The sequence below is a fragment of the Apodemus sylvaticus genome, chromosome 4 (assembly GCF_947179515.1).
Source record: "Apodemus sylvaticus chromosome 4, mApoSyl1.1, whole genome shotgun sequence".
In the NCBI taxonomy this organism is placed as follows: domain Eukaryota; kingdom Metazoa; phylum Chordata; class Mammalia; order Rodentia; family Muridae; genus Apodemus; species Apodemus sylvaticus.
The window spans coordinates 23147046-23172658 of NC_067475.1; the positions used below are offsets into that span (position 1 = coordinate 23147046).

Genomic DNA, 25613 nt, shown 5'->3' on the forward strand with positions numbered 1-25613 from the left:
TGGTTTTGGTTTGCTTTTAGTTTTTCTAAGAGAAATAATATGAAGGTGTGTGGGTAGAAAGTGGGAAGAATCTTGGAGAAGTTGGGAGAGGGCAAACAATATGATCAAAATATATAAGCAGAAAATATTTTAAATATATATTTAAAAACAGAAATCTGAATGTAATTAATATGTTCATATTTTAACTATAATCTATGCTTAGAAAAAATCATTCTCAACTTGTGAATAATTAAGAAATATTTAAAATATGTTTTATAGTAGCTAAAAAACAAACATAATTTGAAATTGAAAAGGTAGTGAAATTAGTTCATATAGTATAATAAAATAAACATATTCCAAAAGTTGATCCTATCATTTCTTTCTCTAGTCAGAATTACCATGCATTCAAGCAGCTCAGAAATATTCCTGGAAGCTACAGATGGGGGAAAAAACCCTCCATGTTTATAGCAATCTGTTGACAGCACTCAATGCGAGGGAAGAACTGCATTTGGACAGGCTTTATGGTACTTTGGGAACCAGAATATTACAAGTCACTGGGAAAATAGAAGCAATAATTAGTTTTCACACTACAGTGATTTTTATATCAAAGGTATTACTTATGTTTATTAAAAGAGAAAAACAGCTTCATGGATTATGTTCAATTAACTTCTAGGATAAATTATATTTGTTTCTTAAAATAATTTCCTTCGGGAATCTGATGCAGAAATGACAATGTTATCTTCCTGAGAAATGAACTATACATGCACAGTAAAGTCAGTCAGTACCTGATTGTCTTAAGCAATAAATATTATTTTACATGCATTGTGCTACTTTGATAATCACTCAGTCAAACAGTGGGATGCTACTAATAAGCATATTTTAAGTTTCAAGGTTCTTTGTCATTCAAAATTTGAGAATAAAACTGGCCAAGAATCTTTATTCTCCCTCCTGTTCTCTAATTCCAATCTCCCAGTCTTATCCCCACCTCCGGAGCAGACCACCTCCATAAATCTCTCCTTCCTCTTTTCCCCCTATCTCCAGGGGATCACTCTCCTCCAACAGTCTTCCCCTATCACCCCATTCCTTTCTCTCAGCTACTAGTTCCCAAAGGTACTTCCTGGAGACTCACTGACCATATCTGCCAGGGAATCTGGTAAGCCATATTCACCCTCCTTCTAGTCCTCCAATTCCAATCCTCTCTGTAGCAGGAAGACTATCTTCCACATTGGGCAGAGCCTGAGCAGAGGAGACTTCAAAGCCCACCTACACAGTGACATACTTCCTCCAACAAGGTCACAGCTCCTTCCCTATGGTCAAGCAATCAACCCACTAGATCCCACACCCTGCTACCCATAGGCTTGCTCAAGCCTGAGTTTATGGGACCATACCTAGCCATAGGATAGTGCAAGATAATAGGATAACATTTAGTCCAACTTCAAAAGACCCCACAGTCTATAAGTCTTAACAATGTTAAATATCCAAAATTCAAAGTCTCTTCTGAGATTCATGTAATCTCTTAATTCTAGTCCCCTATAAAATCAAAATTAAAAAGCAGATCATATACTTCCAACATTACCATCCCCAAACATAGTATGGGTATTCTGAACCAAAGCAAGACCAAAAACCAACTGGGCAAACTCCAAAATCTTCATCTCCATATTTGATGTCAAACTCCTTTCAGCTTTGTTGGCCACAACACAATTCTTTCTCTTGGACTAGTTCCAACCCCTACTATCAGCTTTACTTCACAGGTATCCCTGTGCTCTGGCATCTTGAATATTGTGGGATATCCAAGGAAATTTCAATGTTACAGCTTCTTGTTCCAGTGGCTGGGGTCCACACATGATCTTCTGGGCTCCTCCAAAAGGCTTTGGTCACAGCTCAGCTCTGCCCTCTGTAGCACTCTAGGCTCTGGCTGACTCCTCTCCGCTGCTGCTCCTGTTCATGGTAATCATCTCATGATACTGGCATCTCCAGTTTGTCAGGGTCTTCCGCTGCAACTAAGCAATAATAGCCTCTCATAGGCTCCCTTTATGGTGCCAAGCTGCAACATCTTAGCATGGCCCCTTCAGTCCTAGGCCACCAGCTGAAACTGAGGCTGCAAGTCTGCCCTTCCCTGGCCTCTCACAGTGCCAAGCTTCAGCTGCTCTCCATGACCCCTTCATGCCTTCACAACCAATACCACCTGGGTGACTCTTACACATTAGCAAGTCCAGCTGCAGCACAAGGCACATCCTTGGCTGTCTCTGAAACACAGCTTCTTTATGCTCTTAGAAAACAACTTCCAGAAAAATTTACCACATTGATGTTGGTTTCTTCTTAATTATCACAAATTTCCAAGCTCCAGCTAATTAGCATCAATTGTCCAAGTAACCCCTTCTTTTCTTGTCTTTAAAGCTAGAGTCACACAGCCAAAGCTACTGAGTGCTCCAGGTTCCTGGGGCTGGAACATGGCCCCCTTTTCTTATTACATTTTCACCAGTTCGGCTTCCCAATTCATTGCTTAAGCTTGGCTGTCCTAAAACTTGCTCTGTACATGATCTTAAACTCAGAGGTCTACATGCCTCTGTGTTCTGAATGCTGGGATTGAAGGTTTGTACCACCATGCCTCGACAAGATCTCTAAATTCTGGATTGTAGTTCTTACCAAATATATTCAAGTTGACAAACAAGAATATCTATCACAATCCATCGTTGTCAATGGGACACAAATCTCATTTCAAAATGAAAGCAATATCTAGGCCATAATAGTGCTTAGGTATTAATATCCCTTGTTCAAATGCAAACACATACACAATAAGCTTTGCTGGGTGGAATCTTGCCCTGGGGCCACCACTCCCTTAATCTGTTTATTTCCTGGAACATAGCATTCAGCTCCACTCCACTTCGTGCAGCCCCTTTAATACTTGAACCATACACTTCACATTCAACCTTTCTCTTCTTGATTGTTTTCATCACAATGCTCTTCACAAAAGTGAACTTAGCAACCACACAAAAGAATTTATACCAGGCTGTTTTGAGATTTCCTTTGTTAATGCAATTAATCTAAATCTCTTCATCTTAGCCTCAGGCAGACTCTTTGAACAGGGGCAAAAAGCAGCCATATTCTTCACCAAAGTATCATGAAAACAGTCTCTATGCCACATACTAATTTCTTCTCCTCTGACTCTGCTTGAGCCAGACCACCATAGTTCAAATCTTCCTCAGCCCTAGCATCTTCCACATTCTGATGAGGATTGCCCATTAAGTCCCACTAAAAGCATTCCACTACTTTCCAAATCAAAAGTTCTAGAACCTACATTCCTACAAACAAAATCACAGTTAGGTCTATCAGAGCGATACCACAATCCCTGGTACAAACTTCTGTCTTATTTTGGGTTTTATTTCTGTGAAGAGACACCGTGACCATAGCAACTCTTATAAAGAAAAGCATTCAATTGGCGCTGGCTTACAGTTCAGAGGTTTAGTTCATTATCTTCATGGCAGGAAGCACTGCAGTGTACAGAAAGACACGGTGCTGGAGGAGCCAAGAATTCTACATCTTGATCCAAAAGCAACCAGGAGAGACTATTTCCCTCACTGGGTGGAACACAGACATAGGACCCCAAAGCCCACTCCTATATTGACATACCTCCTCCACCAAGACACCTATTCCAACAAGGCTACATTTCCTTCAACAAGATCATAGCTCCTAATGGTGCCATTTCCTGTGGCCAAGGACTCAAACCACCACATCTGACAAACTGAATTCAATACCAAGACTCAAAGGTAGAAGAGAGAGAGACTCCAGCCAGTTACCCTCTGATCTCCACAAGCACACTGTGGAATGAGCATGTGAAAGCACAAACACACACACACACACACACACACACACGCACGCACGCACACACGCACACACGCACATACACACATGTGCATATATTACATACACAGCAATAAATAAAATGTAATAAGTATTTTTTTAAGAATTTGAATATGTTAGAGCATGGTGACACATGCCTACAACTGTAGCATCAGGGAGACAAAAAATAAGAGCATCTCCAGTCGTACGGCAGCTTGGGCTGGACATGACGACAAAAGATAAAATCAAAACTCAGAGATTACGGCTCCTGTACACTCTCTCAACCTCTCCAGCAGTCAGCCAGAAGGTTTTGTCAAAAACTAAAGGTATTTATTTTTTTGTATTTTATTTTTAAATCAAGATTATTTAAAGTTTTTCTCAAAATTTTAATTAAAAGTAAATATTTTACCTACTATAAAGGAACTATATTCCTAGAGAAAGTGTCTTTTAGTCTTATTCAGTATGTGTTAGGCCCTGGTGATCCAGCGTGAGCGGGTAGGTCAGACGGTCAAAGCGCAGCTGTGTGGAGCTAGCTCTCTCCTTCAGCCTTTACCTGGGTCCTGGAGACAGAACTCGGGACACAATCATATTTGGCAAGCACTTTTACTTGTTGAATCATCTTGCTGACCTAAGAAACTATTTTTAAGTTGATGGGTAAAAAAAGGAAAACAAACTTTCTAACCAGCCTTAGGTAGTCGCTCTAAGGTTATTTTTCTCATAACATGATGTGGGGGGACTCATTCCCACTCTAAAGCCCTGGTCCTTTCTGTCTTTGACCTTGCCCCGCAGCCTTTACAACATATCCCTGTCTGCCTGCATCATCCTTTCCTGGCCATCATCTACTGCTCCGTGTGCCTCGGTCACTCAGGAAGTGTACACTGTACCTGAAACTGCGCCCTGAGGAGCAGGGGTCCTTGTCTGCTGTTCACTGCTGTACAGATGCTTAACACACACCCACACATAAGAGAAGCTTAGAAGGCAAGTGAACAAATGGATTAAATCTATCTTTTTGATGAGATTTCCCCAGTTTATAAAATATATAGCATTTTCTACATTTTTTGTAGATCTCTACTCAAGTTGCTATTCAAATGAACTGAACCACACATTTCATTTAGGAAATTAAACATTTTAACTTCCATTTGATAACTGTCATCAGCAGTTCTGAAATTATGAGCACCCCATTTGGGTAAGTTTAGAAATAGAATTTTGAGTCAGACATCATATATATTTGAAACAGTCTTTTAACCTACCCTTTAGGAATGCAGATAGCAAGTTACACACCCACCTCTAAGCAGGAGTTCTAACTTTCTACTCTCAACAATGTCTTCAACATCCATTTTCTCTTTAAAATTCTAAGCTTTCTCTCCACTAAATGTTCTAAAGCAGGTCAATATAAGAGGTAAAGTAATATTTAAGTACTTTTCCACTTAGCAATTTCACATTACCTGAGCTGGATCAATCACAAAATCATTTACATACCTATGAATTAAAACTTGGAGTAATAAAAGGAGATTGCTTTATAATGTGATACACCTCATTTAATAATTTCTTCATTAAATGATTCTAATGTGTTTTTATTGGTTACACAACATTTAATGGAATACAGCATACTGATTGCAAATATACTCTTTTCCTGTTTAATTTGGACTAATGAGTGAGTTTTATCTTTCTTAAATACATGCACTCAAAGAAAAGGCTTCCTTTGTAATTAAGGCAAAACCCTTCCATACCTGTTAAAGTTCTAAAGCCATTTAAAGCAACTACATGGCAATAAAATGCTGAGTCAAGATACATATTATAAACCTATGAATCTTATAAAATTATTCATGTTTATCAACTTCTGCTCTTTATTTTATCTATCCATATAAAAAGCCAAGAAATTAATTTTAAATTGTAATTTTATTAAAAAGTAAAAAAGATAATAATATATTTTCTTTAATTCTATAAAGTAAACCCCTCCAAATAATATCATAACAAATAACAAACATGTATAACACACTCTAAAACTCAGTCTTATGATTTCATTTTTATTTGTAGTGTAGTACTTGCTGGAAAGAACCCAGGTATCCCTCAACAGAAGAATGGATGCAAAAAATGTGGTATATCTACACAATGAAGTACTATTCATCCATTAGAAACAACGAATTCATGAAATTCTTAGGCAAATGGATGGAGCTAGAGAACATCATACTAAGTGAGGTAACCCAGACTCAAAAGGTGAATCATGGTATGCACTCACTAATAAGTGGATATTAACCTAGAAAACTGGAATACCCAAAACATAATCCACACATCAAATGCGGTACAAGAAGAAAGGAGGAGTGGCCCCTTGTTCTGGAAAGACCCAGTGAAGCAGTATTCGGCAAAACCAGAACGGGGGAGTGGGAAGGGGTGGGTGGGAGGACAGGGGGAGAGAAGGGGGCTTACGGGACTTTTAGGGAGTGGGGGGCTAGAAAAGGGATAATCATTTGAAATGTAAATAAAAAATATATCAAATAAAAAAAAACGTGGGAAAAAAAGTACACACACACACACACACACACACCATTCTCTCTCTCTCTTCCATCATAGTGTAGTTCAGTTGGCCAGAAAAAAAAAAATGAGTTTTTTTTTTTCTTCACACCAGTGAGTTCATTTTGGCCAATTGAACTGCACTGTGACGGAAGAGAGAGAGAAAAAAATAATAATATCATAACAAATAACAAACATGTATAACACACTCTAAAACTCAGTCTTATGATTTCACTTTTATTTGTAGTGTAGTACTATAAAATAATTTGATATATAATGAGTTTTAGATTTAACATGAAAAATTCCTTTCTAGAGATATTAAAGTAAAACAAGGGTCTAGGAAGGTGACTCTGCAGTTAAGAGCTTTGCTGCTCTCAAAGAGGACCTGGGTTCAAGTCCCAGCACCCACATCCATTGGCTCACAACTGCATGTAACTCCAGTTCCAGGGACTCCAATGCTTTTCTCTGGCCTCTACAGGTACCAGTCACGTGCCAGCTGTACACACATGGAGGCACTTATGCATATACATAAAATATGAATAAATATTTTTAAACTAATAAAGAAAACTACCAATAGCTAAATAGCAAGTAGAGTAAATATTTTTTTTTGCTGAGTTATTTCTAACAAGTGGGTGATATAAAAGGACACCATTCATAAGACAAGCACCATCACGTACAAACTGGACGAGCCTCACTGAACTTCACTGTTAATACTCATTCTTCAGAAGTATCAAATACCTTTGTCTCTGGCAAAATTTAAATCTATTAAGAACTGCAAGTATAAATGAGGTGTTTTATCAGAAAACGCATGATCATGATGCTATATACATATATACATACATGTGTATATACATATATATCAAAAGAAACAAAGAATCTTTTATCATTCTAATCCGTTTGGAAGCACTACCACTCCCAGCTAAGATTTTAACTTTGATTTACACCTGAAAGTTGACAATGTAAGAGCAGTACAATATAGCTCAGTAAGGAAGGAAGCAGGTGAAGAAGAAAGGAAGGAAGGAGGGAGGGACGGAGGGAAGGAAGGAAGGAAGGAAGGAAGGAAGGAAGGAAGGAAGGAAGGAAGGAAGGAAGGAAGGAAGGAAGGAAGGAAGACAGCAAGCAAGAGAGAAAGAACAGTTACCACCTTTCGACTTAAAGAGCTTCTGAGGCATTCTGTCACTCATTTGACAGCTTATCATCTCCTACTTTAGTTTCCCACTAAAAACTCTGGAAAAAGAGAGCTTCTTAAGTCTGCTTCACCATTTTCTTTCATGTTTTCCAAAGACCCGGTACAAATTGCTTACATCATAACAAAGCCTTTGCTGCTGTCCTCATCGCCAGTCTGGCTTTGCTGGGTGTGTATGTTTGGCTACATGTACACTGACTTAGCACTGGTCTGGCTTTGCTGGGTGTGTGTGTTTAGCTACATGTACACTGACTTAGCGCTGGACCAATGACTTCTCTTGCTGCTCTGACCTAACCCTGATAAGAAAAGGTTTAAGGGAAAAGCAGGTTACTTGGGATCATGGGTCAGAGGACTCATCCCTCGAGGCAGGGAAGACAGGAGACCACATCCTGCCGACTGCTCGCAGAGACCCCATGCTCTCATCTCCATGGAGACCCTGTACTTGGCTGGCATTCTCCTTTTCCATTTTCATTTATTTCATTACCTCAGACCATTCATTGCCACCACCCTCAATCAGGGCTAGCCTCCTGCTTCAGTAATTGTGCCTGAGAACACTCACAGGAACACCTCCAGCTCCACTGCCCCAATGCTTTGGGCATTTCACAGTCCAATGCACTGACGGAGTTGACCACCGAGACTGTTCTCTTGGTATGTGAAAATATTCCAGTAGCTTATGTAACTGGGGTACACTTCTTCTACTATACCAATTTCTCCAAATGGGGGGAAAGTACTTTTCTCCTTCAACAACTTTTAATGTGCTATGAGTTCTGAGTTTTCCCCAAATAGAATGCCAGATTGCAGTGGTAGCCCAGTGAAGTCTGTAAACATGATATTTTACAGACAGAGGCGAAAGAAAAAAATGTCTCCTGGGAATAACAGACCTCCCTGTATATTTAGAAGCTAAAAATCTCACTAGGCAATTTCCTAAACTCTCCTCTTTCCTTATAGCTGGGACATGGTATAACCAAGCAAATATAGATATGTAAGTATCCATCTTAGAGCAAAAAATTCTGTTTTGCTTTGCTCCAACCACTTATGTTATTACAGTAGAAAAGGCATTCCAGAAATTCCAGTCACAAGTTTCATTTTTGGTTTTCTAGTTACTGCCTTTCATGGCAGATGTATTCCAAACAATAGGCCAAACTAAGGATATTTACATCTAAAAAATTGTATGAGGTCCCTGCCATACATATGAGTATTGGGCAAGGTAGAAAGAATTTACATTTGAGTTGATACCTAGTCCCATAGCTACTACCTTCCCCCACAAGTTAATCCAGTTCCGCCTTTAACTCTTGATTTTGCTTACAGACAGACTATCTCAGGCCCACCTGAATAGCAAGGGAAGTTTATGAGGAACTGGCCTTTTGTGTTACAGGCCTCACACAGGGAGCCCTTGAGAAAAACAACCTTTCTTAGCTTATCCAAATGTGATTGAAAATACAGATTATACTTAATACTTAGAAAGACTGAATTGAGTCAGAGAGAGAGAGAAAGAGAAAGAGAAAGGCAGTAGATAACTTTTACTCAGGGAGGCAGTAGATTCTCTCTACTCAGAGAGATGCTCGAAGGAAGAATGAGTTAGTTCATTCAGGCTGGACCTAAGGGCTAACGGCTGGTTAATTTACCAGGCTGGCCCAAAAAGCTGGAGCCAGTTAGTTAATTCATCAAGCTAAGGGCTAGAGGCTGGAATGGATCCAGCTAATTGCGCAAGGCCTAGGGTGGCCCCTGGGCTGAGGCTAGGGACTACAAGGAACTGATCACCAGGGGCCTTGGAGGGCCTACGATGGCCCCAGGCATGACACAGAGAAGAATACAACCGAAAGACTAGGCAGAAATACTCTTGAAAGACAGCTTCCCAAGCTCTACAATGTCGCCATTTTCGCCAGGAGGCTAGGCACGAGAATCATCCTTCTTCAGCTCCCGGGCTGGCCTGACATTGAGACAAAGATGAAGAAGCAATTTAGCCGCATGGGCCCTGGACTTTGGGTAAACACCCTGTATTACCTGAGAAAGCCTAGATAGCCTTTTACAAATGTATATGATGCTTAATTCGAGATGGTAACTTGACTGAACTTTGGGAGATACCCAAAAATACATTCAGATTTCAAACCACCTCTGTGGTCATGTCAGTTTGTCATTTTCTGCCGGACCTGTGTCTTCCTGGACCGAAGAATCCTGGTTATCCCACAGCAGACCCACAGTCTGTAACACCAGATGAATATATTATCTTAGGCGAAACTGATAAAATGTCTTTGGAATGATTAGGAAACACCTGAGACCCATTTTACATTTAGAAATCAAAAATCTCCATTTCTCTTTGGAGGGCAAGCCTCTGCACTTGCACAACTATCACTGTGAATGTGCTGAGATGGGCTGTTCATAGGGAACATGTGACTTCCCGCAGCCTCCAGGAAGCCTTACCTGGCCCATCAGCGATTTTCCCCAGGCACCGAGGAGCTGCACTCAGGAACGAGGTATGCCTTTTTGTAGCCACCGAACTGCGAGGTGGCATGTACTTATGCTTAACTTGGGACATCTCGAACGATTTCTGAACATCATAGCGGCCAGGAGCTGGAAGACTCTAGAAAATAAGTGCAAAAGAAAAACATAAGCACATTGTATATAAAAGATATCCAAGTACATATTGGATAAATGTCCACACTCAGAAAAGTACTTGTTAAAAATACATAAAAAAAAATAGTTAAAAACCAAGATTGGAATGGAGATTCCACCAACGCTATCTGTATAACAGTACAATTCATTATCCAAAATAAGGGTGAACAGAGTCAGGAGATGTAAGGTCAGGATACTTTAAAGAGCAGGCCTCAGGACACTGGTCGGATGCTCATCTACAACTTTAGTGATCAATACTGAATCCTGTGCAGGGCTCCGAACAATGAGTGTTGCCTCACTGTTCTGACTTTCTCTATGAAATGAGGCTGCTTCTTTCAGGTTTAATAGGCTCCAGTTAAGCTGGAAAGGCCCTGCTCGAGTCACTTACTGCTTTAAATGGTATGAGCTGCATTTGCATTTTAATCAACATGAACCACATAGAAATTATAAGATTAATTCTAAACTAAAATACAAATGTCATGGGCTGGGTATATAATTAATGCCTTGAAATATTATCTAATTGTCTCAATGGAAACTTTAAAAAAGAATTCTGCACAAATTATTTTACATGCTGTATTATTTTGAGTCACTTACCTTATACATGAAAAAAATCTAAACCATTTTGGGGCTGGAGAGATGACTCAGTAGTTAAGAGCAATAGAAGCTTTAACAGTGTTCCCAAGTTTAAGTCCTGGGACCTGCACAATGGCTCATACCCAACCATCTGTAACTCCAGTTTGAGGGGAATCTGAACTGTCTTTTGGCTTCTAGGCTGCAGACACGCATGTGGTACACAGATATATATATATATATATATATATATATATATATATATATATATATATATATGTATATAAAAGCATACATAAAGACTAATGATGAATCACTCAAATGTTCTACATTTTAATTATTTAGTGAGACATAACAGTGTTTTGGTTGAGTGTGGGGTTCAAGTGTCAGTTGCTTGCTTGCTTGCTGTGTGACCCTTTGATAATCACTCAATTTTTGTGATCTTCCATGTATTTCAATTAGTGAAAGCTAATTATTTATATCATGAGATTAATACAATTACAACTCAGGCCTAAAAGGTACAAAAAAATCATGTGAATGTAATCTTCTCTTTCTAGAAAAACTAATTTCAATGCAAGTTAAAACACACAGATAACTAATGAGGGTTCAGACTACTAGGGAATTTTGTTCATGTTTTTGTTCACAGAAGAAAAAAAATAACTAGTTATACTGCCCTGGAAACTTCCTCCCTACTTGCTCACTTACCTAATTTACTTCACCCTATTTATGTGTCATTTGTATTGTCTGAATAAGATTCGTTAGGTGACTGTCCTAAGGTGATGATTACTACAACTAACATGAAACTCTGTGTGGCAGCAAGAATGGAAGTTCTTCCAATATGTCGTGTCCTGAATGAGCACTGTGGTGGGGATAAAAGTGCAGTGGAGACAAGAGCATTCCCCTTCTCTTGTGACCTCCTATACTGCACAGGAGACAGGGAAGGAGCATGAAGAATGGACAGGATGGACATTCCTCCGCTCGTCAGTCTTATCCTTTCCCCAGTGTCTTAGTGTCACTGATATGGTTGTGATAAAATACCCCGACCCAAACACACACACACACCAATCCTTAAAGAGAAAGACTTTATTCGGAGTAAGGTTCCAGGTAACTGTTGTCATTGCTGGAAATTCACAGTGGAAACCTGAGGCAACTGGTCACATCCGCAGTGCAGAAGAGACAGAATAAATGCATGTGTGGCTGCCAGTGCTCAGCTCATACCCTCTGTTTACTCAGTCCAGGGCCCAGCTCAGGACATGGTGCCAACCACAATCAGGGTGTGTCTTCCTGCTTCTAACCCAATTAACAAATTCTGTTGCAGACATACAATACGCAATACCAATCCAGACAATTCTTTATTGAGAGTTCCTTCCCAAGTGATTCCAATTGTGTCCAATTGAAAACACTCACCACCACAGCCAGTATTTGAGCACTGTTCATATATAAGCATGCAGCAGAATCTTCTTCCCAACACAAAAGCTAAAAATATCAGATTCTCTTTTTTCTGATCTCATTTTCCTTTAAAACTAGGACATGAATTTAGGTCATAGGCTTAAATGATAGCTTTTCAAAGAAACAGAGAACATTAGCATTTCATTCCAGTGAGGAGGCCGGCAGAACTAATGGGTACATGTCCCAGGAACAACAGGCAGAAGCAGAAAAGACAGATCCAAGAGGTCTGACGGAATAAAGTGTATGTTCAAATGCAAAGCAAGGACAAATTGGAACTGCCCAACTTCCTCATCCAGAAGGCAAGGACCCTACTCAATGCTCATCCACTTGATGTCTGCAGAATTCTTAGTACAGCAGGCACATCTACTACTATTGTCACAGTCTTCAGTTGGATGGCCCTGTATGAAACCCTTAATGATGACCCTACACATGTCAGAAAAGAGATACTGGCAGGACACTGATAGGAAAACCTTGTTTACATATATATATATATATATATATATATATATATATATATATATATGTGTGTGTGTGTGTGTGTGTGTGTGTGTGTGTGTGTGTGTGTGTGTATTTGATATGTTCTTTATTTACATTTCAAATGATTTCCCCTTTCCTGGATCCCCCCTCCCGGAAAGTCCCATAAGCCCTCTATCCTCCCCCTGTTTCTCAATCAACCCCTTCCCGCTTCCCTGTCCTGGCATTCCCCTGCACTGCTACACTGAGCTTTTCCAAGACCAGGGGCCTCTCCTTCCTTCTTCTTGGGCATCATTTGATATGTGAATTGTGTCTTGGGTATTCTGAGCTTCTGGGCTAATATCCACTTCTCAGCGAGTGCATACCATGAGTGTTCTTTTACCTCACTCAGGATGACATTTTCCAGTTCTACCCACTTGCCTAAGAATTTCATGAATTCATTGTTTTTAATAGCTGAATAGTATTCCATAGTGTAAATATACCACATTATCTGTATCCATTCCTCTGTTGAGGGACATCTGGGTTCTTTCCAGCTTCTGGCTATTATAAATAGGGTTGTTATGAATATAGTGGAGCATGTGTCCTTATTACATGCTGGGGAATCCTCTGGGTATAAGCCCAGGAGTGGTATAATAGGGTCCTCCAGTAGTATCATGCCCAGTTTTCTGAGGAACTGCCAGACTGATTTTCAGAGTGGTTGTACCAGCTTGCAACCCCACCAGCAGTAGAGGAATGTTCTTCTTTCTCCACATCACATTAATCCCCAAACAAACACAAAAGGAGTAACTAGAGAGGGGTTAAGTTGTTAAGCTGCATCCCAGGAAGTTAAACTCGCTGGCTCCAACCACCTTGCAGGAGAGTGAGTCCACCTATTGGTACTGTATTCAAATCACTTCATAAACTTTGTGACTTCATTCAATACTCTCCAGTTGAAAACCTGTGGGAAATTCCTCATATTCAGAACCATTAAATTTGCTCACACTATAACCTCAGGTGCCACTTCCTGCTGTCATCCAAAATCAGAATGTTTCAATTCTAGTGTTTGCTGAGACTTTGACATATGAAATTCCCTGTCTGTTCTGGTCCCAGTGTCTGAAAGTGTACATAGTTGCTAATTTTCCAACACTGTCATTACCAAAACTAATTTAACTGTGAAAACCCTCAGCCCAGCTAATGAATTAAATGAGCATCTGACCCATGAGTTAGTGTTCTTGCTGTAACAAACTGGAAGTAAAAACTGGACCTGATTTTTTAGCATCAGAGTAATATATACATACACATATATACATATATGGAATGTATGTGTGGGTATACATGCATGCATGCATGTATGTATGTATATCTGTGCTTGTGGACTGCTCTAGTGATTTCTTCAGGTAGCATAAAATGAATTGATGAGGATAATCTCAAAAAGTACACATGTGAAATCTTCCTCAACCAAGGGTAAGAAGTCAAGACTCTCAGAATCCCACAGTGACAATCATCTCTTTCCTCTGAAATGGACTGAAATGACTTTGGACAAATTTATCTGGTTAACACCAGAATGCAAAGGATGGCCACACAGTGCACGCTGAGAAACTGGCTCCCTGGGTGCACAGCAGTGCATATGATGTTACATAGCCTCTCTTGGCCTAGCACTGCAACCTTTGAGTATTTTCAGGCTGTGGATACCAGAGATATAGTGCTACTGCTATCAGGGAACCCTCAGGGGGAAATGCACCCCATAGGACAGCTTCTTTCTCACAGCATCTGAATGTACTGTATCCACCATTTCAGCCCATCTAATGGTGGCCGCCAAGTGGAAAGGAAGCTTTTCATATCTGACATTTGTTCTTGTGAAATTTATTGTTTTCTCTTGAAATATAGCACTATAAAATGGTCTACAAGATTCCAACTTTTAAACTGCACCTACCTAGTTAATTAAGTATAGTAAATGAATCTTGACTTTCGAGTTTAGTTCCTGATGTAGTTAGGTCAATATTCATGTTACCTATGTGTGCAGCTGTGCATTTGCAAATAAGATTGGATTGTTCAGGTAAATTTAACCTTTGAAAAATACCATCAGAGACTATCTATTTCTGAATTGCTTTTCATCTGAACACTGTTACTTGTGTATCAACTTTTAAAATTGGTAACCTTTTAATCCTTGTTTAAGGTTATAGAAAAGCTGCAAAGACAAGGGGATTTCATGCACCAAACTCAAGAAAAGAAGGAACACTTTCTGAGCAAGCGGAAATTTCAGGTTGTTTGCTTCCCTGTGGGCATTTACTAGGTCTCAGCAAAGGCCAGAGTGGCTTTGTCAAGGATTAATCTAAGGGAAAGTGGAATTAACAGAACTTTTCAAGGTCATATAGACAAGAACACAAGAAGAAAACCCATGGAAGCTAAAACCACAGCTGATGCTACTGTGGAGCATATGAAAATCCACAACAGGGAAAAGCACTGAGGTCTGAAAATCAGAGTATTTCTCCTACAGCTAAGTGGCTCTCAGGATCCACATTATAGCAAGAGTCAAATGGATACTTTGAATCTGGCTAGTTTGGATCAACTTGACAGGATCTAGAGTCATTTAGAAAAAGGGACTATCCATTGAGAAAATGACTCCATAAGACTGGTCCATAGGCAAGTCTGTAGTGAATCACTTAACTAGTGATTGATGTGGGAGTGTCCAGCTCATTGTGGTTCATGTTACCCCTTGGACAGTGGTCCTGGGTACTGTAGGAAGGCAGACGGAACAAGCGGTAATAGCAAGCAAGTAAGCAGCATTCATTGATGACCTCTACTTCAGTTCCTGCCTCCAGGTTCCTGCCTCCAGTTCATGCCCTGACTTTTAACATGAAATGAACACTTTCCTCTCCAGGTTGATTTTGGTTGTATTCCTTCACAACCATGAAACCCTCTATTAAGACAGATATTACTGTGTGATCCAGAGTACTTGCTTAGGAGTTCCGGTTGTTTGAATAGGAATGGCCCCCATATGCTCCTATATTAGAATACCTAGTCATTAGGGAAGTGTGTAAATGGAGTTTGACTTTGGTGTTTCTTATGATCAAATCAGGCCCAGTGTCTCTCCCTCTTCTGTTTCTTGTGATAGTTCTTATACATATCATATTTTATCTTTAAATGTCAATCATTATAATCTACACTAAAACTGACTTTATGCTCCAGCTGTTCTTTCATGGCTAAGAGATTTATTAAAATAGTTTAAGATTTCAGGCTTTCAGCCTAAGAGTCCCAAATACATAATTATAAAAAGCAATTAAAAAAACTCTTTGACAAAAGTTTGTCATATTGTGAAATGACTTAAAAAGACTTCCCAGCTTTCAACCAAACCTCTCAATCAAAATCTTTAGTCAAATATATACAGTGAAAACTGTGTAGGTCATAAATATCATGAAGCATGTTTGAATATGCAAAAGGCTTTGATTAAAGCAATTTACCAGTACACTTATCCACATTGCTTAATTGAGGCTTTATACAGAAGACATTCAGATGATAATCAGATCATCTTTGTTAAACGCACTACAGATTGTAATTAAGAACATGTTGTCCTTGCTTTTTCAGCATCTCTAATATTCATCACGGTAAACATACACCTGTGGAGATACATGAATGTGAAAACAGTATATCTTACTTTAGAAGACAAAAGCATCTAAAGACAGAAATGTAACTGTATTGCTAATGATAAACAATGGGCACAAAACAAGACCCTGGCTTCATTTTGCATACTCTCTTGGCACATAAGACAACGGGTTATGTAATTATTCTGTTATTAAAGGAACCAGAGCTATGTGCTATCACATTACACATAAAGCCAGGGAAAGGGGGACAACAAAAAAATGTCAAAGACAGAAAGGGTGTGATACAAAACATTGATTCCCCCCTGATGCTCTCAGTGCCCTCTGGGCCAAGCCAGGCTGGCCCGAGCAGCCTACAATCCCAAGGGAATCTCCATTCTCCTACCATCACCTCTCCCCCCACCTTCCTCAACCTGCAGATCCTAAGCTGTACAGGTAAGCTTCCCTTCGCCCTCCCATCTTCAAGGCTCCCTGAACCCTCTTGTCCAAGCCAAGCTACTCTGTACAACCTGCAATCCCAGGAGGTCCTCCATTCTCTCCCCACCTTTCCTCCAAACTTGATCAAAGCTGAGGCTTGTGAAACATACAGGAATGTGGGTCCTAGTCATAGAGACCTGCAGGGCCTGGACCATACAGCCCAATGATACTCATCAAAAACCTGCCACACCAGGACTGACAAAGATCACCTGCCTCCCAATACCTACAACCACAAGAATATCCTGAGACCAAAACCATCCAGCTGGCTAAAGGTTTTGAAAAGAACACACTCAACAAAACCCAGGACAATATGACATCTCCAGAGCACAGCAACCCAACTACAGCAAGCCTGGGATATCCTATCAGAACTGAAACATAAGAAAGTGACCTTAAATACAGTCTTATAAAGATTATAGAAGCCTTTAAGTAGGAAATTAATGAATCCCTTAAGGAAATATAAAACAATCAAACAGATAAAAGTCTTTAAAGGGGAAATGAATAAGTCCTTTAAAGACATACAGGAAAATAAAATTAAACAGGTGAAAGAAATAAATAAGATTGTTCAAAATCTGAAAGCAGAAACAGAATGCAATAAAGAAAACACAAACTAAGGTAATCTCAGAGATGGAAAACCTAGGGAAGAAAACAGAATCAACAAATGCAAGCATCACCAACAGAAGACAGGAGATGAAAGAGACAATCTCAGGTATAGAAGATACAATAGAAGAAATTCATACATCAGTCAAAGAAAATGTTAATTCTAGGAGATAAGAATGGGTCAATTTGCATTTTTCTACATGCAGTTCTCCAGTTGATCCAGCACCAGTTGTTAAAAATGCTGTCTTTTTTCTACTGGATGTTTTTAGCTCCTTTGTCAAATATTAAGTGACCGTACGTGTGTGGGTTCTTTTCTGGGTCTTCAATTCTATTCCATTGATCTTCCTGCCTGTCTGCATACCAATACCAAACAGTTTTTATAACTATTGCTCTGTAGTAGAGCTTGAGGTCAGGGATGGTGATTCCCCAGAAGATCTTTTGTTGTGGAGAATAGCTTTTGCTATCCCGATGTTATTCCAGATAAATTTGAGAACTGAGATCTGTGAAGAATTGATTTGGGATTTTGATGGGGATTGCATTGAATCTGTAGATTGCTTTTGGCAAGATGGCCATTTTTACTATATTGATCCTGCCAATCCATGAACATGGGAGATCTTTCCACCTTCTGAGACTTTCTTCAATTTCTTTCTTCAGAGGCTTAAAGTTCTTGTCATATAGATCTTCCACTTGCTTTGTTAGGGTCACACCTAGGTATGAAATATTATTTGGAACTATTGTGAAGGGTGCCATTTCCCTAATTTGTTTCCCCTCTTGTTTATCCTTTGAGTAGAGGAAAGCTATTGATTTGCTTGAGTTAATTTTATATCTAGCCACTTTGCTGAAGTTTTCAGCTTTAGGAGTTCTCTAGTGGAAGTCTTGAGAGTCACTTAAGTATATTATCATATCACCTGCAAATAGTGATATTTTGACTAATACTATTCTTTTAACACAAGTAGATCCTGATAATGAGGTAGAACACTATTTTACAACTATAATCACTAGGTCTTTCTTGAACAATCAGCCTGATTATAGGCAAATGTTTGTATATAAAACATGAAAGGAATGTTAAAATGAGCAAACAGGTGGCTCAGCAGGCACTGCAAGTTATCTTCTGATCTCTATATATGTGCCATGCAAACATACCCACATACCCACAATAAATTAGATAGATAGATAGATGATAGATAGATGATAGATAGATAGATAGATAGATAGATGGATGGATGGATAGATAGATTGATAGATAGATAGATAGATAGATAGATAGATAGATAGATAGATAGATAGATGGATAGATAGATAGGTTGATAGGTAGATAGATAGATAGATAGATAGATAGATAGATAGGTTGATAGATAGATGATAGATAGATAGATAGGTAGATGAATAGATAGATAGGTAGATAGATAGATAGATAGATGAATAGATAGATAAGTAGGTAGATAGATATGTAGATAGATAGATAGATAGATAGATAGATAGATAGATAGATAGATAGATAGATTGATAGGTAGATAGATAGATAGATAGATAGATAGATAGATAGATAGATAGATGGACACATACACATATACATAGATGGATGGATGATAGATAGAAAAATAAATAACAATTTATAAAACTTTTTGAATTTTAAACATGAAGTCAACTCTTCTAGAAATCCTATGGTCCTCCACTCTTTATAGGAAAATGTTTCAGAAAAACTTTCCTTAAAATCTTTTCTCCTATTTGTTTAAAAACAGATTTGCATAAAACCTCAAGTGGAACTTCTCATGTAGCATCTTGAATACTTTAGCTGAAAATTACTATTATTTATTATTTATACAAATATATATACATAAAATTGCACTAAACAAATATAACCATTTTAATATTTATTGGTTTACTTGTCAGAATAAAGACAATAAAAAGATATGTTTCTGACTAGGATACAAAGTTTTCTCAAAAAAAAAAATCTTACATCTATGTTACAAATGCAGATTCATTGTTGTTCTCTTTCCTGGAAAGAGTGAAACTCCAAGCAGGGAGCTCCAGCATTAGAGGCTCTAATGTCCCTCGGCATCTTGGCTTTTCCAAGTTTCCCACATGCAGATTGTGATCCTCATACTCATAATCTCAAGACACTGCCCAGAGCTCTTTTCACAACAGTCTCATGTTGGAAAGGAAAAAGAAAAATGTCAAAAGCAAAGAAGATATTTTATTAATAACTTCATGAACTGACATAAATTCACTCAAACTTTTCTGGAGGTCACATTAGAAAAGTTTGCTTTCACATTAGAAAAGTTTGCTTTCTTTGTTTAAAAGTATATCAAATAAGTACCATGTGACTGCAAGGGGATGCGTGGAGTTGTTTTGCCTTGGTTCCTTCTTCTCATAAACACAGCTGGGGGTTTTCATAGCAGGAAAGAAAAGAGCAAATGTGGGCTCCATGACCTACAGCTATCAGAAGAGTTCTATGCCTTTAGCGTTATTAGAACATCAAAACTCAACTTGCTTCAGATACTAATCAGGATATTGAACTTCTTGGCAAAATTTTTCACATAAGCCTGACTGACTTCATTCTCTACTTCTGTGTGTGCCTTCTGGAGATGGTACCCATATGCGCATGTGTGTGGAGACCAGAGATCTGTGTCATTCTCAACATTAGTTTTTGAGACAAGACCTTTACTGGGCATGGAGCTCACCCATTTGGTGAGACTGGCTGGCAGTCCCTAGCCAGCCTCAGGGATTCTGCTACTCCTGAGATTACAAGTGCCTACACCATTTTCTAGGATCCCAAATGAAGGAACCAAACTTGCACAATGAGCACTCTCCCAACCGAGTCAGTTCCAGGGCTCCTTCTCTCATTCTTCCTCATCGCCTAGGCCTTAACTTTCATCTGTTGACTCCCTTAGGCTCTTTCTGTCATATGTTCTCAGAAACCGCAGCTCTTACATTTTTACTTGGAATAAATTAACAAATTGATTTTGATACCTTTCTTTAATAAAACCTATCACATATATCCATAAAATATACACATAAGGATATACACATAGAGGCATTCATGTAGAGATAAACACACAGGTATACAAATAGGAATATACATGAGGTATATATATAGAGAGATACATTTGGGGTTATACAGTCTTTATTGGGAACGTATCCATTTAGCTCATCACTATATCTTCAAAGAAGTTAATTGTCCCCATAAATACTGATCAATAATTTCTAACCAGTAAGTAAATACATGAGTTAATGAATGTGTCTAAAGCAACAATGAACCCATATTTGACCTTGTTCCTGAGTCCACTATGATAGCAGCCCACTAAGTATTGAAAGCACTTCCTACACACACACACACACACACACACACACACTGCATAAATGCCTTGCCTGTAAGAATCTCATGTTGAATGTATGTTCAGTTGCTGTTTCCCCTAACAAGGTTCCTGTTTTCAGCACAGGTTAATGCAATGTTGACTTCAGCAGCTTACAAGAATGGAGAGCTCCACTGAGGCTTCACTCAGAGATTAACTCCAAAGAGACATTACAGTGAGTCTCTAGGTAGTAAAATCTGATTAATAGTTGATGGGAGAGCCATTTTCTTCCCTTCTTTTGATATCATGGAGTAGATTTTTAGTTCTGAGTATTGCATTTTCATAACTGCTTTTAACATTGGCTTTTATAGAAAAGAATGAACATCAGTGACCTATAAAACCTACCTCCTCAGATACACTACTCTGACTAAACAAACGCTGACAGCAGCTATCACCGACTAGAGAAAAGGTTTTCTTTTAACTCAGAAGTTACTTTTTTATAACATTTAGTGTGATAGGAAGAAAATGACTATAAAAGAGACTTAATTATCTCAGAATTGGTCGGACAGATTCAGACACTATAATCATCCCACTAAATTTAGAGTGTATAGATTTTGAGTGAGATTTGTGAGGAAAGTACAGATTTAAATGTACAAGGTTCATATTCATTAACTCTGTGGAAAATATTTACAAGTACGATGTCAGAAATGTGTTTTATTCAAACTTTTTTGAACCCAGACCAGCCCTACTTTTATGTACATATCTTGGATGGCAAGAGCTACTTTTTTATGAAATACCACAGAACTCTAAGTCAAAATCCCTAGATTATATTAACCTGATTTTAAGGATTTGGACAGTTCTGGAACCCTCAAGCTTCTGTGACCACCATGCCAGCCAGGGAATTCCTAAGAGCTGTTTCTCTGTATTCAATAAGATACATTATGGAATCATACACTTCGGGAGCTGCTTGAACCGGGTAAAGTTAAGCAATGATCCACATTGGGTTTTGCAAGCTTTAAATAAATCACAATCCTATTAAATACTTCAAAAATAATTTTGGTTACATCTAAACAGAGGAGAGATGTTGGCAAGAAGGAATAGTCATAAGGGAGAAGAAAAGAGAGAGAGCTTAAGGGAAAGGATCGGGACCACAGGGAATGCACAAAGATAGGAAACTATTATGTTAACAGTTGCTGATAAATAACAGTTGTGCAGATTATTGGCTGACACAGGCTGCACATCTGAATAGGGAAGGATAAATTACACTTTTGAACCCTTGTGTTCATAAAACTATGTCTTTAGACAAACTAAATTCAATTTAAATACTCCATCTTCTTCCAGACTTAAGCAGCGTTTAATACAGAACACTATACAACTCCATAAGGTGACAGAGAATCAGTAGCAAATTTAATAGTACATTTCTCGGTGACATAATTTTTTATTTAAAATACAGGTACCAGCTAAGCTGGACTAAACCTAGAAACTGCAGGAAAGACTGTAGTACTGTGGCTATTCTTGGTTGTCAACTTGACTATAACTAGAACGAACTACAATTCAAAATGGAGGGGACAGCTGTAATCTGGATCACGAAGTAGGAAGGCAACATCCCTTTGATTCACATCTTGAGGCTAGAAGGCACAAGGTTTTGATCCAGATCTTGAGATGAATTAACGCACCCTTTTAATCTAGACTTTGAGGATGGATTATACACACCTTTCATCGAGATCTTGAGGCACACCTTAAATCTGGGCCATACCTTATGCTAGAATCCTGTATTAGGACAATGGAAGAAGGACTAGTTTGTTCATTCTTCACCTGCTTGCCTCCACTTTGCCACCACATCCATTCCTTTATGGGCATTGGATCCTATTTCTTTAAGCTTCCAGCTTAAACAGAAGACCAGCTGAGGTGCCCAGATTCATGGGACTGAGCAACTACTAGATCTCAGACTTTCCATTCATAGCTGGCCATTGTTGGATTAATTAGAATTCAGACTGTATGTCATTCCAATAAATTTCATATATATAAATGAATGTGTGTGTATCTGTGTGTGTGTGTGTGTATGTGAGAGAGAGAGAGAGAGAGAGAGAGAGAGAGAGAGAGAGAGAGAGATTCATTGCAAAAAGTCAGTAACTCTAGAGAACCCTGAGTAACACAACTTCCTGACATATTCTTTGCATTGTAAAATTTCATGCTTGGAACCACAGGTCTGAAGTCCTGGTTCCCATGCTATAGCTAGGGTCCGCCCTCTATTCCTAGAAGCTGTGCATGCCTCTCCATGCAGCTTCTCCATCTTCAAAGCATCAGCAAACCGTGGAGTCTTCTCATTCTCTGACTTTTCCTACCTGGAGAAAATACCTGTTTCTAATGACTTACTGGATTAACTGGACCGGATATCAGGAATAACCTCTCTTTTAACATCAACTGGGGCATTTACAGGTAAGCAAGATCAAATGATCAACAGACATATTTATATATATGTGTGTGTGTGTGTGTGTGTGTGTGTGTATGTAAGAATAATAGGGAAAAATGGACCATTGCAATGCCCATGAATTGAAGACAGAGCAGCAGGAGTTAAGCACAGAAAGAGCTGGGGAAGGGGAAAAATTATATAAATCACATGAGATTTCTTTTAATTAAAATAAATAATTAAAAAAGCTAATTGTGCCATGTTATAATTCACCCAGGACTATGGTATTCCATCACACTCACAGATTCAGAAGTTAGAATCAGCACTGACGGGAGACATCTAGATATTTGTGACAAATAATATTATTCACAAGATGAGAAGCATCATGTTATCAATAGTACATATATCTTTCAGAAAGGTACATGCCGAATAACTGAGACAAATCCCTTTAAACATACCACTTAAAATGGGTTTATGAACATTAAGATAGTATATTATACTTTAAATAGCTGAATGAAATATCCATTGGAAGTCTGCTGTCACATAAAGTTATACTGCCGAATTCTTACTATTATGAACAAGATGAAGTCTGAAAGTACAGAATACTGTAGGTGGCAATGGGGTACTGGGAAGAAAGTAGAAGATGTGCAATCTTGCCTCCATTTTCTTCACTACAGATGCAGTGGTGGCAGATGGGGCTGGCCCTGCATTCTGCGAAAATGTGACTATAAAATCCACAGAAGGGGTCCACATGGGCATTATTTTGAATTCTGGCATGGTTGGGTTGGTGGGATGACTCAGGCAGTAAAGGTGCTTACTGCACATACTGACAGTAGAAGGAGTGCACACATGATAATAAAAGTATTTCTGGTTTTTTAAATATAAATAAGTTTATAAATCCCCAGATGTAGCATGAAAATGATGACAGGCTGTCCTAACAGGGTTGTTACTTGGCCATAGAGGAGAAGAACAAAAAAACATACAGACATTTAACTGTGTAGACTTTTAGTTTTTCATATTTAATCACTATATTGTAAATGGCAAAATGTTTTAACCTTTTGTTACATCCCAATTGCTGCCTCTCCCAGTCCCCTCCCAAACAGAATCTGTTGCTCCCTATTCCTCTTCCTCTTCTCATCTGAGAGACCCACCCAGATTTCCACCCTCCCTGGCACATCAAGTCTCTGCAGAGCTAGGCACATCCTCTCCAAATGACCAGAAAAGGCAGCACTGTTGGGGATGGATTCCCAGACAAGCAACAGCTTTAGAGATAGTCCCTGCCTCGGCTATTGGGAATGCACATGGAGACTGAGCGGCACATCTGCTACATATGTACTGGAGAATTCTGTCCAGCTCATGTATGCTCTTTGGTTTGTGGCTCAGCCTCTGAGTATTCCAAAGGGTCCAGCTTAGTTGACTCTGTTGGTCTTCCTGTGTAGTTCCTAGCCCCTTAAAAGCCTTCAATCCTTCCCCCAGATCTTCCATAAGAGTCTCTGACCTCAATTCAATGTTTAGCTGTAGTTAATGTTTAGTTGCATGTTGCAGTCAGTTGCTGAGTGGAGCCTCTCAGAGGACAGTTATACTAGGCTCCTGTCTGCAAGCATAACAGAGTGTCATTAATAATGTCAAGGACTGGTATTTGCAATGGAATGGGACTCAAGTTGGGCCTGTTATTGGTTGACCATTCCTTCAGTCTCTGTTCCATCTTTGTCCCTGCATTTCTATTAGACAGGATAAATTTTGGGCCAAAGTTTTGTGGGTAGGTTAGTGTCCTTAACCTTCCACTGAGAGTCCTTGTTGGCTACAGGAAGTGGCCTATTCAGATTCCATATCCCTACTGTTATTCATCTCAGCTAAGGTCACCCTGAATCGATATCTAGAAGCCTCCCCCATCTTAGATCTCTGGCATGTCCTAGAGGGACTCTCCACACCCCTCCTCACTGCAGCTGAAGTTTTCCATTCACTCTTATAGCCCTTTGGCCCTCCTGTCTCTCCCCACACTTGATCCTAACACCCCATTCCTTTTCCCATCCCCTCTCCAAGCCAGCTCCCTCCATCTCTCTGCCTCCTATGAAACAGACAGGTTGATCAATGGAATTGAACTGAAGACTCAAAAATAAACCCACACACTTATAAACACTAATTTTTGTTTAACATAGAAGCCAAAACCATAGAATGGAAAAAAGAAAGCATCTTCAACAAATGTTGCTGATCTAACTGGATGTCTCCATAGAGAAGAATGCAAACAGATACATATGTATCACCCTGTACAAAACTCAAGTCCAAGTGGATCAAAGACCTCAACATAAAACCACATATACTAATTCTCATAGAAGAGATAGTGAGAAATAGCTTCAAACTTGCTGTCACAAGGGAAATTTTCCTGAACAGAACACCAATTGCTCAGGCTCTTAGATTAACAATTGAAAAGTGGGACCTTATGAAACTGCAAAGTTTCTATAAGTCTAAGAACACTGTTGATAGGACAAAGTAAAGTACAGCCTACAGATTCACAAAAGATCTGCACTAACCCTACATCTGTGAAAGGACTAATATTCAAAATATACAAAGAACTCAAGAAGTTAGACTTCAAAAAAACTAAATAATCTAATTTAAAAATGGAGTACAGAGCT

At 39.0% G+C, this 25613-nt stretch overlaps 1 protein-coding gene across 1 annotated transcript in view; it reads right to left on the bottom strand.

The window, feature by feature from the left end:
* The window catches only part of Stpg2 (sperm tail PG-rich repeat containing 2), a 499721-nt gene that overhangs the window by 297878 nt on the left and 176230 nt on the right, over positions 1-25613 (bottom strand). The window contains exon 11 of the mRNA XM_052178828.1: positions 9938-10097. Within this exon, the coding sequence (XP_052034788.1) occupies positions 9938-10097 (160 nt within the window). The remainder of the gene's footprint in view (positions 1-9937; positions 10098-25613) is intronic.